Here is a 19691-nt window from a genome sequence, read left to right on the forward strand (position 1 = left end):
TTATGCTAAGGACTACATAGTGGGGTGGTATGTCCATTTCACTGTGGGGCAGCATTCTTTATAACATTGTGGGGTTGTTGTCCGTAGCATTGTGGGGTATTTTATGCTAAGGACTACATAGTGGGGTGGTATGTCCATTTCATTGTGGGGTAGCATTCTTTATAACATTGTGGGGTTGTTGGCTACCCCAAAATGTAGCTCTTGTCTGAATTCCTAATGCTTCCCCACAATGTCGATTTTAGCAGCATTGAAACCCCATAATGAATGTCCGAACTGACCACCCCATTATGTAACCCTCGTCTGTACGTCCGTCCGTCCGTCAACAATCGACTTCTTCTCCATAACCGCTGGTCGGATTTCAACAAAATTTGGCTGGTAGCATCCTTATGGGCTACTAACTGAAAATTGTACAAATGATGGGGCTGACCCCCCAGGGGCCTGAGGGGCGGGGCCAAAAGCGGTCAATTTGGCTATTTCCATATAAACGACTTCTTCTCTGAAACCAAGCATGGGATAGCACCCATAATGCAATGGTAGCATCCTTATAGGGTGGGGATTCAAAATTGTACAAATGATGGGGCTGAACCCCCGGGGGCCTGAGGGGCGGGGTCAAATGGGGTCAATTTGGCTATTTCCATATAAACGACTTCTTCTCTGAAACTAAGCATGAGATAGCACTCATAATGCAATGGTAGTATCTTTATAGGTTGGGGATTCAAAATTGTACAAATGATGTGGCTGACCCCCGGGGGGCCTGAGGGGCGGGGTCAAAAGGGGTCAATTTGGCTATTTCCATATAAACGACTTCTTCTCTGAAACCAAGCATGGGATAGCACCCATAATGCAATGGTAGCATCCTTATAGGATGGGGATTCAAAATTGTACAAATGATGGGGCTGACCCCCAGGGGGCCTGAGGGGCGGGGTCAAAAGGGGCCAATTTGGCTATTTCCATATAAACGACTTCTTCTCTGAAACTAAGCATGGTATAGCACCCATAATGCAATGGTAGCATCTTTATAGGGTGGGGATTCAAAATTGTGCAAATGATGGGGCTGACCCCCAGGGGGCCTGAGGGGCGGGGTCGAAAGTGGCCAATTTGGCTATTTCCATATAAACGACTTCTTCTCTGAAACTAAGCACGGTATAGCACCCATAATACAATGGTAGTATCCTTATAGTGTGGGAATTCAAAATTGTGCAAATGATAGGGCTGACCCCCCGGGGGCCTGAGGGGTGGGGTCAAAAGTGGTCAATTTCCATATAAATGACTTTTTCTCTGCAACTTAACATGGGATTACGCTCATAATGCAATGGTTACATCCTTATAGGGTTTGGATTCAAAATTTTGCAAATGATGGGGCTGACCCCCCGGGGGCCTGAAGGGTGGGGTCAAAAGGGGTCAATTTAGCTATTTCCATATAAACGACTTCTTCTCTGCAACTAAGAATGGAAGAGCACTTATAATGCAATGGTAGCATCCTTATAGGTTTGGGATTTGAAATTGTACAAATGATAGGGCTGACCCCCGGGGCCTTAGACGGCAATAGATGCGAGGTCAAAAGGTCAATTAGGCTACTATTTTCATATAAATTACTTTGTCTCTGAACCTATGTATTGGATAGCATATTTGTATGGTATCAATAGCATCATTGTATGGTTGTGATTCAAAATTAAACTTAGGGAGTCAATTTTGCTTATTTTTCTAATTGTCAGATTCTTGTGATAATTACTAACAAACAAGAGATCCCAGAGGGATCTTGGCACCCACCAAAGAATGATCTATGTCTGACAATAGAAAGACAGATCTTTTCTCTGCTTTTCAACTTTTTACTACATATTACTACATATGAAATTTGAGAAAGATCCTTTCAGTACTTTCTGAGATATATAACACTAACAAACTTCAATAATCACTTTTCAACTTTTTACTACATATTACTACATATGAAATTTGAGAAAGATCCTTTCAGTACTTTCTGAGATATATAACACTGACAAACTTCAATAATCAAAATCAAAGATGTTGTTGACCGATCAGTACCAATATGCAATATGCAGGTCCTAGGAGTACCTACATATAAAATTTGAGACAGATCACTTCAGTACTTTCTGAGAAATAGCGGTAACAAACTTCAATTACCAAAATTCAAAATGGTGGCCTGTCGGCCATCTTATTGACCGTTCGGACCCAAAATGTAATTAGGGATCTAAGGGAACCTGCACATGAAATTTGAGACATATCCCTTCAGTACTTTCTGAGTAATAGCGGTAACAAACTTCAACTATCAAAATCCAAGATGGCGGCCTGGCGGCCATCTTGTCGACCGATCAGTCCCAAAATGCAATATGCACAACTAGGGCCCTAGGGGAACCTACATGTGAAATTTGAGAGAGATCCCTTCAGTACTTTCTGAGAAATAGCGGTAACAAACTTTAACTATCAAAATCCAAGATGGCGGCCTGGCGGCCATCTTGTTGACCGATCGGTCCTAAAATGCAATATGCACAACTAGGGCCCTAGGGGAACCTACATGTGAAATTTGAGAGAGATCCCTTCAGTACTTTCTGAGAAATAGCGGTAACAAACTTTAAGTATCAAAATCCAAGATGGTGGCCATTTTGTTAACCGATTGGTCCTAATACGTAATATGCACAACTAGGGCCCTAGGGGAACCTACATGTGAAATTTGAGAGAGATCCCTTCAGTACTTTCTGAGAAATAGCGGTAACAAACTTTAACTATCAAAATCCAAGATGGCGGCCTGGCGGCCATCTTGTAGACCGATCGGTCCTAAAATGCAATATGCACAACTAGGGCCCTAGGGGAACCTACATGTGAAATTTGAGAGAGATCCCTTCAGTACTTTCTGAGAAATAGCGGTAACAAACTTTAACTATCAAAATCCAAGATGGCGGCCTGGCGGCCATCTTGTTAACCGATCGGTCCTAAAATGCAATATGCACAACTAGGGCCCTAGGGGAACCTACATATGAAATTTGAGAAAGATCCCTTCAGCCCTTTCCGAGAAATAGCGGTAACAAGAAATGTTAACGGACGGAAGGACGGACGGACGGACGGAAGGACGGACGACGGACCACGGACAAAAAGCGATTTGAATAGCCCACCATCTGATGATGGTGGGCTAAAAAACCAGGTGAGCGATACAGGCCCTCTGGGCCTCTTGTTTATATGAGCTGTATAAGGAACCCATTGATATGTTTCCATCTGTGAGATTTTAAAAATACAATATAATATCATCGAAATATACCTCAATAGCCGCTTTCACTTCAGCTCTCGTATTGGAAGTAAGACCTCTCCGAGACGGTACGCCGGCTCTTCTGAACCGCTTCCGTATAGTTTTGTTTGTTTGAGTTTAACGGTCCATCGACAACTAAGGTCATTTAGGGTCAAACTACAAGTCAGGCATTAATATCTGGGTAAGAAAAGACAAGTAAGGATTAAAACACGTTTATTTGATAAACAAGAGATCCCAGAGGGATCTTGGCGCCCACCAAAGAATGACCTATGTCTGACAATGGTAAGAGGGATATTTTTCCTGCTTTTCAAACTTTTTCAAACACACTACATAAAATTTGAGACAGATCGCTTCAGTACTTTCTAAGAAATAGTGGTAACAAACTTCAACAATAAAATCCAAGATGGCGGCCGGTTGGCTATCTTGTTTACCGATCAGTCCCGAAAGTACGATGGCCGAGGTGAGCCACGTACTCACAACCATAAGTTGGATATAGTTGTACATACAAACTTGACATAGTTAAGAATTTACTTGTCGACACACACATATAAGTAGTGTAGTTGTAGACAGCTGATTTTTTACAAAGTTACTTGTCGACAAACACATATAAGTAGTGTAGTTGTAGACAGCTGATTTTTTACAAAGTTACTTGTCGACACACACATATAAGTAGTGTAGTTGTAGACAGCTGATTTTTTACAAAGTTACTTGTCGACACACACATATAAGTAGTGTAGTTGTAGACATTTAAAACTTGTCAAAGTGACTTGTCGACACACACATATAAAGTAGTGTAGTTATAGACATTTAAAACTTGTCATAGTTACTTGTCGACACATCATATAAGTAGTGCAGTTGTAGACAACTGAATTTTTATAAAGTTTCTTGTCGTCACACGTATATAAATAATGCTGTTGTTTCCCAAAATAATTGATTAATATGTGGTAACCTATAGACCTTTTTGTAATGGGTTACATTTATCACCTAGTTTCTCGTAGCATCAACTCGTTTCGTCTCCGTACCTGTAAACGCGTATCCACGTTATCTTTAAGATTTATGTTGGGTGTATGGTATATGTTGGCTGTAGGAATCTCACACCGTGTTATTTTCTCTGAAGTTTTGTAAAGGAAAGGATTTGGCTGAAAATGTGAGTATTTTTGAAATTTTCGATATCAGATTTGTCTTTGTTAAATCTCTCGGATTGTATTTGCTGAAAGGTTAGTGATTATACTATTTATAGGTCTGCCATCCGAATAAAGTGCTCTGATGAAAAGGACGACACTGTCATTCTATTTCCAATCGGAGAAGATGGGCTATTGACAATTGAAGACTTACGTGAGTACATTTTTTTGTCTTTTCTATAGATACTTATCTTGGCTTTATGACCTTGCGTTCATAATTAGAAGCACACCTGTTTATAGTTTGTATCTGGTCACCTGGTCCGACTAACTAATTGGGGTGAGCTTATTGCAAAACCGTAGCGGTCGTCGTCCGTTCGTCCGTCTGTCTATCAACAATCGACTTCTCGTTCATAACCCCTCGTTGATATTAAACCAAATATGACAGGTAGAATCCTAGACTGGCTATCAGTCTCTAGAATATTGAAAATAAAATCACTAAAGTGGCTTGGTTACTTGTATCTTTACTAAAACTTATCTGATTCCAGTTTTCAAGCTAGGGGGTAATCTAGACGAACTCTGCTGAGAAAGTGTTTTCAACAACTTAGGGTCTGGTGTCCAGTCTAGTCAGACTCCAACTGTACACTGTTGAGCGGGGCCAAAAGAGGTCAATGCATAGCGAGTAGAATACTTAAAAGGCAGAGATTCTAATTTTACTAATTGTTGCTTTTTGCTCTCTTTGGGCATAAGGGGCGGTGCCAAAATTAGCCAGTTTGGCCGAGCTTGTATTTGAAACTGAGTAACCGATATTACTAATATTTGAATAGCTAGTATCATTCATAATTACATGTGCAGTAACCCAGTGAGCGACAAGGGCCTCTAGGCCTCTTGTTCCTTTTAAATAAGATAATAAAATAAATTGTATACGGACTATGTATTCGTTAACGGATTGTATTGTGAGGGAAGTAACCATTCTTAATGACATATTGTAGATGAACGATATTAACATGTAAAACAGTGAATAAATATGTTTTTAAATGTTTGCGTTCTTTATTATGAACTGTAAAAATGATTTTGACCGAGGTAAATCTACCTTTTCCAGTTCATATCGCATCATATCCAACAGCACAAAAGTTCATAATTTTTAATATTTTAATATACGATCAGAGGAATTAATAAACAAGGCCAAACATTCTTAATTCTTTTAAACTCTTAAGAACTGCACAAAATACATAAGAAAACAAACTTTACGCAATCTTACTGTGTTTACATCTGCATTGTAATAATAAAAGAGATAAGACGACAATGCATATATTTCCTGTGCCTGAATGAGCCCACGTCCATAGACAATGTATTTCAAAATCAATTACATTTATGCTAAAACCTTCCAAAATTGAATCCTTGTTTTTGATAATGATCTTCTGTTCTTCATTTGATTAATTCAAAGCTTCATAAACTTTTTAGTTTAGATCTGTGTATGAATATGTAACCCTGGTCAATACTAGCCGCAATATATCGCTCGGCTAGAGAGAACTTCTCTTTAGCTCGATCGGTTGAGCGTCAGACTAGTAATCCAGAGGTCCCGAGTTCGATCCCTGGCAGAGGCAGGTAATAAATTTATTGTAAATCCTGTACCCTGTTACATTGGCGCCCATGTAGGGACTCGGGAATGGTGCTTCACGATACCTGCAAAGAAATTGTTGTGACCCCTGGAAACTCGCGGACGAGTTGTTTCCTGGAGGGGGAGTATGTAACCCTGGTCAATACTAGCCGTAATATATCGCTCGGCTAGAGAGAACTTCTCTTTAGCTCGATCGGTTGTGCGTCAGACTAGTAATCCAGAGGTCCCGAGTTCGATCTCTGGCAGAGGCAGGTAATAAATTTATTGTAAATCCTGTACCCTGTTACAAATAGATGACCCTTAGGCCTTTCATGCTCGTCTAAATCGTCTAAATGTTCCTCTCCGCTTACTTTAATTCACAGTTTAACTAGGCCAATGACCTCCTACCTCTCTGCTCGTGAAAACAATGTGTTTTGATAATGTCCCGGCAGGGCGACTGGCAGTGCTTCGCAGTAATATGATAGAATTTGCAGCGCATTGGCAATTTCTATAGCACAACCTCAAATTAGTGTGTCAGTGTGCTATAAGAAGAATGTATGTAGTCAATGTCAATTAAAACTGCTTTTTAGGCCAAATACTCCATCCGCGTGAACACGCGTTTTCAATAAATTTTCATAATGTAATAGGATTGAACACTGCAATATATGCGCATTATGTAGAGGTTCCACATCAAGTGACTGTTGTTTTTCCTGTTTATCAATCTCGAGTTAGTTAATTTTCAAATTTTGAAAAGACACGAACTTTAGCGAGTGTCTTTTAAAAAATTGAAAATTCACTAACGAGAGTTTAGATAAACATGATAAACAACAGTCACGCGTTGGGGAACTTATTTATCCCATAACTTTAGCTCTATATTTATCCTGTGGTGACCATTTTCTCGTCTTCGTTCAGGGAAACTTACCACCATACATTGTGAAGTGATATCTTTCCGCCATAAAATATAGTGCCTAAACAGACAGCCAATATTCTATTGTTTGATACTTTGAATAAGCAACTACCTGTTAAACAGTAAATACAATGCTATTTAAAAGAAAATGCGCTATGAAAAGTAGCCCGAAGTTGAGAGCCAATCGGAATCAAGAGATCTTGGAATTGACCAATCAGAGGCGCTGTAGGTGTTAACACACTGGAGTGTGTAAACATAAATGATAACCAACTGCTATGGAATTTATCAAATGGTTTTTCCATTTTGAAACATGCATAGTTATGGCATAAACATTTTTTATGAATTGAAAATTGAATATCGAAAACACTGTAAAATTGTTAATATTGTCGGTACATGCTTAGTGCTCAGCTTCAAAAGGGAGGGGGTTGGGCGTTCTGTGTCTCTAGCGGCATGTTTCAGTAAAATAGTACTATAAAGAGGAGCACAACACGAACGTACTGTATATGTTTTGTCTAAAAAGAGGCAAAAGGTCACGCGGCTCTCGGCTGAAACAAGATGCTTAAACTAGGCCTATATATGGTGAAAAATACTAGAGTACATACAATGATTACCCATGTTACATATAGTTTATATGAGTTTTGTTTAAACAATAAAATGAGATAGATAGATGTTTTTAACACGACCCACACATTTGATTACCTAATTTGAAATACACTTGTGCACTTCATTTTTCCTGCCACTTTTAATTAGTGATATATGACCCTGCTTTATTATTATCATTAAAGTTGACATACAAATGGGTCGCGTTATATGCCGAAAACTTAAATGATACGACCTGTAACAAGATAGCCGGCCGGGCCAGCTGTCTATTAGCTCCCTTCGCCTCCCATCCCCGTATCATGTTTTAAACTCAAATGCAGATTTACTTAGTGTTTAGAGTTTATACACATCTTCAATCACATAAATATAACTAATATAACATACCAAACTTTTGCAGAAAACGTCTACACAAAACTAGAAAATGTTTTTAGTACGGCTATCACGGTGAGCCAAAAACCGCGGGGAACGGATTAATGGAGACCGGATTAATGAGGTTCCACTGTACAATGTTAAACCTACATTAGGATCTTACCATATCTGTATCATACATGTAGGATTATGAATTGTGTGATTTGCTGAAATGTTCATTGTGTTTTTAAAAATGGCGAATTTATTATATCAATGAACAAAATCAATTTGTTTATAGGATCTGGTAGATTTTTAAAATTGGTTCTGAATAGGGAACAATTCCCTTCCATATCATTGCTAAGGGTTATGCTATCATTACATGTGGTCTGATAAAATGTAAATAAAGTAAATGGTACCTGTAACTGTTAGTACACACATACAACGTAGGTCCTATATAAAACAAATTCTGTGACAGTTGCCCGTATTTTGTTAGGTAAAGGTATGCGACACACATCAGCAGTAACAAGATAGCCGGCCGGGCCAGCGGTCGGCTAGCTCCCCCTCCTCCTACCCCTGTATCATGTTTACACTCGGCTGCAGATTTCTGTAGTAATATTAAATTATAGTGGTTTTCCAAAGTGTTCCTTTATAGTTTAATACTTCAAAAGCATTGTTCAAAAGTTGATGTGTACTAAGACGCACGCATTACTATCACTTGTCAAATGCACAAAAATTCTACACGTTATACTTTTATTGGAAAATCTGCCACAAAACACGACTTTCGATGCCCAGTACGGCTATAGGCTTCGGCTATCGCCAAAAGCCAAAAACATGCACCCCGCATTTCCTTTTATTGCATTGCTACCATCCATCCCATGATAGCTATTATAATCGGTCGCTATGTCTGCCATGTTGTTAGGATTTCAAATGGTTAACCATAATCTGTTCACTTTGATTGGTTGGCGACATCTACGTGTGTTGATTGGTTACTTGTTGTTGAAGATGTCATGTGTGTAAGGAGTACCGTTGGGGGAATTATTGCAAACAAATTTCATTAGAAGTCAGAATGTCATTTTCTGGTTGTCGGGCATTATGATGACTACAAAACCATTCTAATGTTTTTTTTTCATTTCAGCTGGAAGACGTGGAAACGTCACCATGGAGAAAATTCTTCGTTTCTGTACCGGAAGCGAGGAAGAACCAACGCTGGGATATTCCATGCAGCCAACAATCGAATTCTCGGCGATTGCACTGCCTATGGCCAATACATGTACAAATAAACTTTCATTGCCATTGACAAACCTAAACACTGAACTTTTTGATATGGCATTTCTTAGTGAGTATTTTGGCTATCAATGAAGTTTTCATACCCTCAACCCTGCTGAAGTGACCAAGAAGTGACTTGATCTTACGTGATTATGCAATTGCAGATCGTGCTTACTTGTTTTTGTATAGCATATCCAGTTACGTTTTTCAGAGAGAGTGCATTACATTAAAACGGGAAAATTGGGGTTTCCCCAAGTGATAATCTGGTTGGTAGAGGAGCACACTAGCTCTACTGAATGCTGTTATCCATGTTTATTAGCTAAAACGTAGATGTATAATTTATAGAAAACAACATAGGTTCGTACGTTGCAGTTACAAAATAATAGTCAATCTTCAAAATTATATATTTCAAATCATGGATTAAACGGGTTCCAAATGATAAATGTAGCATTTCGTTGATTTCTCTATTGAATATGATCGACAAAATCAGAATAAATATCGTGCACCACATAATTAACTTATATTTCTTCTTTTTTGTGTTTTGAGTTACAAGTTGTTTATTTTTTACAGTCCTTGAACAGATTAAAATGGGTTATCCCCAAATTTTGTGCCGAACATTAACTTCCCCTTTTATTCAATAATTATTGTAGTTAGGAGTTAAACATTTGTTTTAAACATTTTTGCAGAAAGACATTTTTACATACTCAATGTAATTTTTCAATAAAGATTTGCCTATTGATTTTGTCAATGTGTCATTGTTTAGCTTAGCGAACGCACCGTTGCTATAGTCCGTGACACGAATTGTTAATTAGTAAAAAGTGCCAGAGGGTAGAGATTATCTGTCCTACTGTCTTGGTAGGGAATTATTTTTTTCTGTCCCTGTAATTTCCCAAAATATTGTAGAATTCTTAGTTAATAATCATGAGTGTGTGGTAATTAGCGTATAAATTGTAGAACTATATTCTTATATCATTAGTGTCCAATAAGAGAGGGAATGGGTGTTAGGGGACAGATACAATTAGGTACGCGGCAGATAAAGGTTGCTGTGCTAGCAGTGATCTCTGGGGCTGGGAGTGATTAATGAGTTTTAGTACCCCGAGCTCTCTGTATCTAAATGTCCTCCTCACCTTGGCCAAGTAGAGATTTATGGGATTTAGGTCCACTCTCTGAGAACCGTACATTCGGGCATTCGGTATCTAAAATGCCCCCCCCTCCCTACTTAAAAAGTTTAAGTCTATTTTAGGTCTAGTTTAGATAAAGTTCTAGGTATAGGGGTATATAAGGAGCAAGTAAGATAGTTCGGGGTTCAGAAGTTTTTAGCGGGATTGTTAGTTTTGAGTTGGGAGTTTTTGGTAGGTAGTTTATAGTTTGAAGTTTTTAGCGAGCCGGATAGTTTAGAGTTGGAGAGTATAGAGTTTGAAGAGGAGTTACTGTTTTAGGACTTAAGGATACAGCTATATTTAAAGTGAATTGTGACTAATGTTTATATTGTTAATAAACATAAAACTCCTGCGAATTGTTGTATTGCCTGCTCCCTGCGGAACGCTACAATATGTTTAAAACTGCAAATACAAAAAAATCAATAAATCAACTTGGATATCTTCATTTTACTTTGTGAAAACCGTTGTTAAACTTAATGCCCTGTGACAAGCAAGAATCCAAATTATTTTGAAATATTCACCGTCATAGAAATACTTAATAAAATTTATGAAACTCAGATAAATCAGTCTATTTACCTGGTACACATCAACGAAATATGTGAAGGTAGGTGGAATTCCGATTGCAATGATCATTAGGTCAAAGTTTAGAACGCGCGTGGAGCTCGAGTTCGAATGTGATATCTATTGTCCAATTGGACTGCACCGGTTCATATATACTTTCATATGACGTTTTACAACTTTCGGTTTATCACGTGAACATGTTCTACTCGTGCAGGCTGTTTTGCCCTGGGTAAGACAGAGAAATCTTACCCTCACCGGAAGTGCATATATCTCTATCCGATGGGGTAGAAATAGACCGTCTGTAGTAGCCCGGTATCTTACAGTCTTGAAATAAAAAGAAAATATGTCTAACATCACGAAATACCTATATTAAAATATACATCAAGAGATTTACAAGAAGCGATAATTAATTTGGTAATATCGTTTTATTTCCATTACATCATCAATTAAGAGATTTGCGATTTTCATAGAAATCTGCTTTCAAATTATTTTTATATACAAATAAATGACAATTAAATGACATCAAAAGATAAGTAGAATACATATCTAGATGTAACTTAGACATTCCAATTGCAATGATTCATCCGGTAACCTGTTAGTTAGAAAACACATAAATGTGTAGAGGCACAGTGTCAGCATTTTTTCTCAGATATGAATGGTAAGGTTATGGTCATCGTTATACAACATTACAGCTTCAATGCATATTTTCAAATTGCTTCAATGTTGTATATTGGAGCAAGGCGTCATCCGGGTTAGAAGCGTCGCCCCACTGATGCCTCTCAAATATGCTTGAGGCGAACGAGTCAAACATATCCGAACCCGACCTGCACGTTACTGGGAACACCATAGCATCAACAAAGTCAGCATCTTCTTGTGTGAGGTATTGAAGACAATTTGTAGCACCTGCAAATAGAAAGTATGATGTAAAGATGGATAATGAATACCACATCTAATAAAAAATCAGAACAACTGAAAACTGTCCTGAATTATAAACAAAATCCTTTATTTACACACCAATTACCTTGCAAATTTGGAAGTTGAAATAGAATATCTGGTCGACCTCCTGGACATGTTGCTTGTCGACTTTGCGCAATGTAATGACTGTTCCATTGTACCACAAGGTCATCGAGTTCTCTCTGCAGAAGTGGCATGAAGCAAAAACGGATGGAATACCTAACACGAATAAAATAATAGCATGATAAAATAACTTTCAAAACTTGTTTCATCACATAAACAAGAGATCCCGGAGGGATCTTGGCGCCCACCAAAGAATGATCTATGTCTGACAACAGAAAGAGGGATCTTTTCCCTGCTTTTCAAACTTTTACTGCATACTATATATGAACCTTGAGAAAGATCCTTTCAGTACTTTCTGAGATATGTAGCAGTAACAAACTTCAATTATCAAAATTCAAGATGGCTACCTGTCGATCATCTTGCTGACCGATCTGTCCCAAAATGCAATATGCACAACTAGGGTCGTAGGGGAACCTACATATGAAATTTGAGAAAGATTCCTTCAGTACTTTCTGGGAAATAGTGTTAACAAACTTTAACTATCAAAATCCAAGATGGCCGCCGGTCGGCTATCTTGTTGACCGATCACTCCCAAAATGCAATATGCACAACTAGGGTTCAAGGGGAACATGCATATGAAATTTGAGAGAGATCCCTTCAGTACTTTCTGAGAAATAGCGGTAACAAACTTTAACTATCAAAATCCAAGATGGCCGTCAGTCGGTCGGCCATCTTGTTTGACTGATTGGTCCCAAAATGCAATATGCACAACTAGGGCCCTAGGGGAACCTATATATGAAATTTGAGAAAGATCCCTTCAGTACTTTCTGGGAAATAGCGGTAACAAACTTTAACTATCAAAATCCAAGATGGCCGCCGGTCGGTCATCATTGTTGACCGATTGGTCCCAAAATGCAATATGCACAACTAGGGCCCTAGGGAAACCTACATATTATATTTGAGAAAGATCCCTTAAGTACTTTCTGAGAAATAGCGGTAACAAACTTTAACTATCAAAATCCAAGATGGCCGCCAGTCGGCCATCTTGTTGACTGATTGGTCCCAAAATGCAATATGCACAACTAGGGCCCTAGGAGAACCAACATATGAAATTTGAGAAAGATCCCTTCAAAACTTTCTGAGAAATAGCGGTAACAAACTTTAACTATCAAAATCCAAGATGGCCGCCGGTCGGCCATCTTGTTGACCGATTGGTCCCAAAATGCAATATGCACAACTAGGGCCCTAGGGAAACCTACATATGAAATTTGAGAAAGATCCCTTCAAAACTTTCTGAGAAATAGCGGTAACAAACTTTAACTATCAAAATCCAAGCTGGCCGCCAGTCGGCCATCTTGTTGACCGATTGGTCCCAAAATGCAATATGCACAACTAGGGCCCTAGGGGAACCTACATGTGAAATTTGAGAAAGATCCCTTCACAACTTTCTGAGAAATAGCGGTAACAAACTTTAACTATCAAAATCCAAGATGGCCGCCAGTCGGCCATCTTGTTGACCGATTGGTCCAAAAATGCAATATGCACAACTAGGGCCCTAGGGGAACCTACATGTGAAATTTGAGAAAGATCCCTTCTGTACTTTCTGAGAAATAGCGTTAACAAGAATTGTTAACGGACGGACGGACGGAAGGACGGACGGAAGGACGGACGGACCACGGACGAAAGGCGATTTGAATAGCCCACCATCTGATGATGGTGGGCTAAAAACTTAATTTGCACAACGTATGACGTTTCAGACATATCCAATACTGTATAATTCTTATAAAAAGGAGATACATTTCATGGTTCATTCGCAGAAGCAGAGTGAATATCATGTTTTCTGTTTAAATTCTACTCTCCTTCTTAATGTCAATAGTATAAAGGCACTGGTTGATGGATAGTACTGGAGCCTTTTCTGGGAACAACATCTTCACCATAGTAGTAAGTAAGCATAAATACACAAAAACATTCCTCCATAAAGTGTTAATATTTTTAAAAATATTAACACTTTATTCTTTTTTATTTGTTTAATATATAATCTTAGTTGTCATACTTACAGGTCAAAATGGTTGTTTTTACGAAACAAGTCCATTGCAGCAAGATCTTTGAAGAACTGAATCCACCAGTCACTTCTTTGTCGCCGGAACGTACTCCACCAAGCTTCAATTCGCTGAAATATAGGGAAGTGATCTTTTAACGCTAAAATATTATATATAAAATTTTCTTTTGAATTTTAAATATTATCCACTCTGCTTCTTCTTTCATATGTTTCAAATTATATTACCTGATTAAGAGTCGATTTCACTACACGAAAGCTAGATATCCCTTGGAAACAGTCTGTAGCTTCATGGCGTAATGTACACTGAATTGCACCAATGTGCGTGTTCTCTGTGCCTGGATCGGCTTGTACAACCAATGGACACCCTATTTGATGGAAAATTTAGTGTTTTTATCTTTACAACAAAACAAATCCCCATAAGTGTAAAGGGAGAAATGTCAAATCATATAGGATACGGGTACTAAATGTTAGTTTAAAATGAATTTCCTTATAATACCAATGCTTGATGTTCTGGAATAAACGCTAACTTTATTGACGAACCTTTCAATTTCTTAACACACGTCAGGAAGTTCTGGGCGACCACTCGCGGATCATTATTGGTATAAGCAACAGCAAGCCATAAAATTCTTCTAGAAAACCTAAAATAAGAAGAATGAAATCATTATATAGAATGAAACAATTTCTACTAATCTTGACAAAACACACACGACTATAACATTTTGTTTGTTATCGACGTTACATAGTCATAATATATATTTTTGCATTTATATGAATAGTCATCATAGTTTTTCACTCTCGGCTTCCGTGTTTATACTGTTGTAAAGATGAATTTTACAAAAACCCTCTTAGAATGCAAATGTGGTGGAACGACTATAAATTTAAAACGGTAATGAAGCAAGAACCAACAAATCAATAACCGATAATTACCCGTAATGAATTTCCATTCCGACTTGGCGTAATATAGTGTTATATAGTAAATTAGATATTGCATATTTTCTCTTGCATTCACTTACCCATCTATGCATCCGTGAATTGATAATCCATATGGTTTTAGTTTGTCATACCTAAAGAAATGGGGGAAATATTGCATGAAAACACGACTTATGAACACAAATAATATTATAAACAATAAAAAGTAAATAAAACGGTTCTCGTTTTCATGAGAAAGTGATAAATAAAAAGTAAAAAAGATTGAGGATTGAAGAAAGTACCATGTTTGAGGATTCCATGGCGACTAACTTTTGACAAGTACCATATAATTACATGTATGGATGTTTTCGATCAAAAGTTGATGGATCAAATGAAGCCGGCCTGCAATGACCATTATCTATTATCTTTCCATATTTCGCCTCTTTGTGATACGTAGTGTTTTCTAAATATAGCAAGGCAAGTTTTATGCTTGACTTGCATTGGAACTTCTATAAGACATCATATATTTAGAGATTATTACATAGCATACCCCTTTTCAGCCTGGGTGTCCAGATATTGGCCAGAGCGCTAAATGACCAAGGGCTGATCAGAGGTGTGATATCTAAATGTTCATGTTATAAATTTTTAATCATAAGTTTGTTTTTTTCTTATTTCTGAAATAATCAGAAAATACTACTATAGTTAGAATCATAACAAGTCTTACAATTGTGAAACTGATATAGTAGAATTCGTAGTTAATAGTCATTAGTATGTAGTAATTAGCATATAATCTGTAGAACTATATTCCTATATCATTAGTGTCCAATAAGGGAGGGGATGGGTGTTAGGGGACAGTTACAATAAATTAGGTACGCAGCAGATAAAAGTTGCTGGGCTATCAGTGCTCTCTGGGGCTTGGAGTGATTAATGAAATTTAGCTCTGAAACCTAGACTGTATCCCAGAACACCACGAGCACTCTGTATCTAAATGTCCCCCTCCCCCCTTCCCCGGTCAAGTAGAGATTTATGAGATTTAGGTCCACTCTCTCAGATACGGGCCATTCTGTTTATAAAAATGCCCCCTCCTTATTTTAGTTTAGGTCTAGCTTAGATAGAGTTCTGGGTATAAGGGACTATAAGGTTATATAAGGAACAAGTTGGATAGTTTGGCGAGTTTTAGCATTAAGAACATTGAGAGTTTGAAAAGGAGTTTGGGGCTGTCTCCCGTACTGTTTAGGGCTAGCTTGATTATGTGGATTGAGACTTATGTATATAATGTAAATAAATTTGTAAATAGAACTTATGTGAATTGTTGTATTCCCTCCTCGTCACGTTACTATATAAATAAAATGTTGGTTTGGTTCTAAGATAAAACAACAAATAAACCAGTAAATTTCTCTTAGACTTACAGTGCGAATGCAAAATTCCAAAACTCCTACCAACTAATATGGCAAACATGTCTGATAACACGAAAGAAATTTGAATGTTGGAATTATCTCTGATTCTCGATTGTGTCGTAATTGACGTCACCATAAGCTTTTGCATTTTTTACCGTCCAACAGTCAATACCCAAACTTTTTAGGGGAGGTGATATCATCCTAGCTGATATCAACATGTGGAATTATGGTATATATATCGCATTAACGAGCGTGGATTTTAACCAATAGAATAAAGGTGATATTATTTGGTAACATACTATAGTACTATTTCCTATTTGTAAGTTATATTTGATATTAATTCTAGGAACACGTTTTCAGAAAAAGAGTGAAAAATTAAATAATTTGGCTAAAATATTTCAAACCAATCAATATTCACGATGAAAGCTGTAACCAACTTACCCATCCATATGTCAAACATGATTTGGACCCATGCCCATGTACACTTTACGTTTAATTCTTCGACGGCGGCGAGCATCGACGCCTTCTTTATCCGTTTCTCTCATAATCTTCATTACGGTATCCCTAATATGAAATTAGCATAAACAGAACTATATATTTATACATCTTTATCGAATAGACAAGAAGTCCTCAGCTCACAGGATTTTATTTAGTTATTTTCATAAACAATCTCTTAATTTCAATTGATCAAACCACATATCATTGGGATGACAGCAGTGAAACAAACAGTCCGAGAATCGCTGAAGCAATACTGATCTTAATTTATTTTAGTGACAGCGATATCTGAACATGATCTTATAACCCTAAACTTAATCCGTACATTGGTACAATATGTTAAGTTGTTTGCATTTTCTTTGCCATAAATCTTGTTAAAGATATTGACATTTTTCTGTAACAAAAAGGGAAAGTAAGGGAGTTAACTCAAATGAATATATAAATAAAAACCTCTTAAATAAACCATACTGTACCATAACTGATTACCACTAAACCACTCTCGAAAGTTAGCCATTTTCAAGTACCGTCTTATTCGAAAATAAAACGGTACTTGAAAATAAGCTTGTAATCTCTTACTATTAAAGAAAATAAGTCGCGTCTTATTTTCTAGTTTTAACGGTATTCAAGGATTTATAAGTGAATACGTCCTTGGGGTATTTGATCAATTTCGAATTCCACCCGATAAGGATGCTACCAATGGAATATGAGTGCCATTCAAAGTTTCAGAGAAGTGGTTGTTTACACGGAAACGGCCAGCCACCCCTCATTACAAGGAAAACATGAAACTTTTTTTACCTTCGAACATGCATCCCTTCCCTTCGAAGATAGTCAGTCATGAATCTGTAACCAATGGTCGTCGGCATACGTGGTAATGCATCCTGCAGATAAAACTCAATATTCCTTATCTTATATTTACTGTGTCTTGATCTGTATTCCTGCAAATCGATTTCTGAGTATATACCAATTAACAAAAATGAACCTATATCAACACATCCGCATAAATATTACCTGTATTTTAGACTTTATTTCAATTTCAGAATGCATTGTTGGTCCTTTCCTGCTTGCAATTCCACATCTTTTTAGACGTTTGCAAATGGCATTTCTGCTGTAAAATAAAGAGAAAACTTGTATGATAGAGTTTCTTTAAAACAACATCAGTAATGTTTCCTTCATCTTTAAGTATCACATTCTTTTTAGTATATTATCATCTAAATTAAATTCAATCAATTTCGATATTTTTTGTTTAAATGCGAAAAACACTAGATACAATGTACATTCAGTTTTAAATGTAATTCTAATGTATTTTTTCATAAAAAGAAATGTATGATGGTCAGTTTTACCTCAGTGTGATGTTGAAATCTTTTTGAAGCATAGATGACATTTCAAAGTAAGAGTAATTGTTCCTTGCATACTCACAGAGTGTCCTATTAACTGAAAAAATGGAAACTATTCACAATTTACTGTATTATACGTCAGATTTTAACTGAAGGTTTATTGCGACAACACGTCAAGTACTTATCTTCAATTAAACGTATGCACATGCATACCACTGCTGCCAACGATAATCTAAAATATACAATTCATCGATATGAAACTGACGAGTGAAAAACTGTTCATGAAGACTTCAACTAAACAAGAAAGATGTATGGCATGTAAATTTAAACTATTTCGCACTGGTAGACTTACCCATATCATAATCCATCTCTCTTTGTAAAGAGGATGCAAAACCGATCACATGTCTGCAATAAAATGAATGATACAAATAGCAGTAAGAAATTTGGCCCTTTCGTTGACATTTACTAAGTATTCATACGTTTTATTGAGATTAATTAATCGATACTGAGCTAAACAGTTACACAACAGGGAATATATTGTTTTAATAAATCAAGTAATATTAACCACTTTTTGACATACATTCAATATAGTATCTAATAGAACATCTGGTTAGTATACCACACCTTTGAGTTATTTGTAAATGTGAGATTAATGTTGCTTAGATTAACTATAACTAACACTTTCTAGATGGCAGATTATATCGTTATCCATTTTCAAAGCATGCATGAAACCGTGCCAAGAAGAACACAAAATATAGTAATTAACAAGGGAGGTGTTGTGTGACTGCGAGATAGATATGACTGAATACAAAGGACAAAAATAAGATGAATGCTTACCTCAAATATAGTTTCAAACGCTAGCTGCAACCTTAGATAACCAATGACTAATCTAACAAGGATACGACGGACTCCTAACCCGTTCCTTTTTAAAATGAATAGGCTACATTCTTGAATTTAGTCCACTAGGAAAAGGTCAGTAGGTTATCAAGTAAAACAAATGAATTACAAGTATCGTGGGAAACACAATATCACTTATATGTGTGTGTCGACAAGTAACTATGACAAGTTTTAAATGTCTACAACTACACTACTTTATATGTGTGTGCCAACAAGTAACGTTTTCAAGTTTTAAATGTCCACAACTACACTACTTATATGTGTGTGTCGACAAGTAACTTTGTAAAAAATCAGCTGTCTACAACTACACTACTTATATGTGTGTCGACAAGTAACTTTGTAAAAAATCAGCTGTCTACAACTACACTACTTATATGTGTGTGTCGACAAGTAAATTCTTAACTATGTCAAGTTTGTATGTACAACTATATCCAACTTATGGTTGTGAGTACGTGGCTCACCTCGGCCATCGTACGAAAGGCATTATGCATCAGTCCTAAAAGGTACTATGCACAACGTTAACTATGGTACAAGGGGAACCTATACATAAAATTTGAGAGAGATCCCTTCAGTACTTTCTGAGAAATAGCGGTAACAAACTTAAACAATCAAAATCCAAGATGGCCGTCGGTCGGCCATCTTGTTTACCGATCGGTCACAAATAACAATATGCACAACTAGGGTCCTTGGGGAACCTTCATATGAAATTTGTGAACGATACCTTTAGTACTTTTTGAGAAATAGCGGTAACAATCTTTAACTAT

At 37.2% G+C, this 19691-nt stretch overlaps 2 protein-coding genes across 2 annotated transcripts; both read right to left on the reverse strand.

Annotated features, from left to right (window-relative positions):
- Nucleotides 1-13889: 13889 nt before the first annotated feature.
- On the reverse strand, nucleotides 13890-16650 carry LOC138312782 (uncharacterized). The gene is made up of 5 exons (XM_069253541.1): nucleotides 16643-16650; nucleotides 14909-14959; nucleotides 14436-14533; nucleotides 14121-14260; nucleotides 13890-14006 (listed from the first exon to the last, which is right to left on the reverse strand). The coding sequence occupies exons 1-5, from the start codon at nucleotides 16648-16650 to the stop codon at nucleotides 13890-13892; spliced, it is 414 nt and encodes a 137-aa protein (XP_069109642.1).
- A 3-nt stretch (nucleotides 16651-16653) lies between these two features.
- LOC138312784 (uncharacterized) lies at nucleotides 16654-18401 on the reverse strand. Its single transcript, XM_069253542.1, has 5 exons — nucleotides 18383-18401; nucleotides 18037-18127; nucleotides 17705-17801; nucleotides 17492-17574; nucleotides 16654-16765 (listed from the first exon to the last, which is right to left on the reverse strand). The coding sequence occupies exons 1-5, from the start codon at nucleotides 18396-18398 to the stop codon at nucleotides 16654-16656; spliced, it is 399 nt and encodes a 132-aa protein (XP_069109643.1). The 5' UTR covers nucleotides 18399-18401.
- Nucleotides 18402-19691: the final 1290 nt, after the last annotated feature.

The sequence above is a fragment of the Argopecten irradians genome, unplaced genomic scaffold, assembly GCF_041381155.1.
Source record: "Argopecten irradians isolate NY unplaced genomic scaffold, Ai_NY scaffold_0467, whole genome shotgun sequence".
NCBI lineage: Eukaryota > Metazoa > Mollusca > Bivalvia > Pectinida > Pectinidae > Argopecten > Argopecten irradians.

Bases quoted from the DNA above. Each gene is read 5' to 3' on its own strand.
- LOC138312784 (XM_069253542.1), bottom strand. The intron at 17,575-17,704 runs GTAATATTTATG...TTTTATCTGCAG, and splicing joins AAATAAAGTCTAAAATACAG to GATGCATTACCACGTATGCC. The intron at 16,766-17,491 runs GTAAAAAAAGTT...ATTTCATATTAG, and splicing joins GAAGGGATGCATGTTCGAAG to GGATACCGTAATGAAGATTA.
- LOC138312782 (XM_069253541.1), bottom strand. The intron at 14,261-14,435 runs GTTCGTCAATAA...TCCATCAAATAG, and splicing joins GTGTGTTAAGAAATTGAAAG to GGTGTCCATTGGTTGTACAA. The intron at 14,007-14,120 runs GTAATATAATTT...CCTATATTTCAG, and splicing joins TGAAATCGACTCTTAATCAG to CGAATTGAAGCTTGGTGGAG.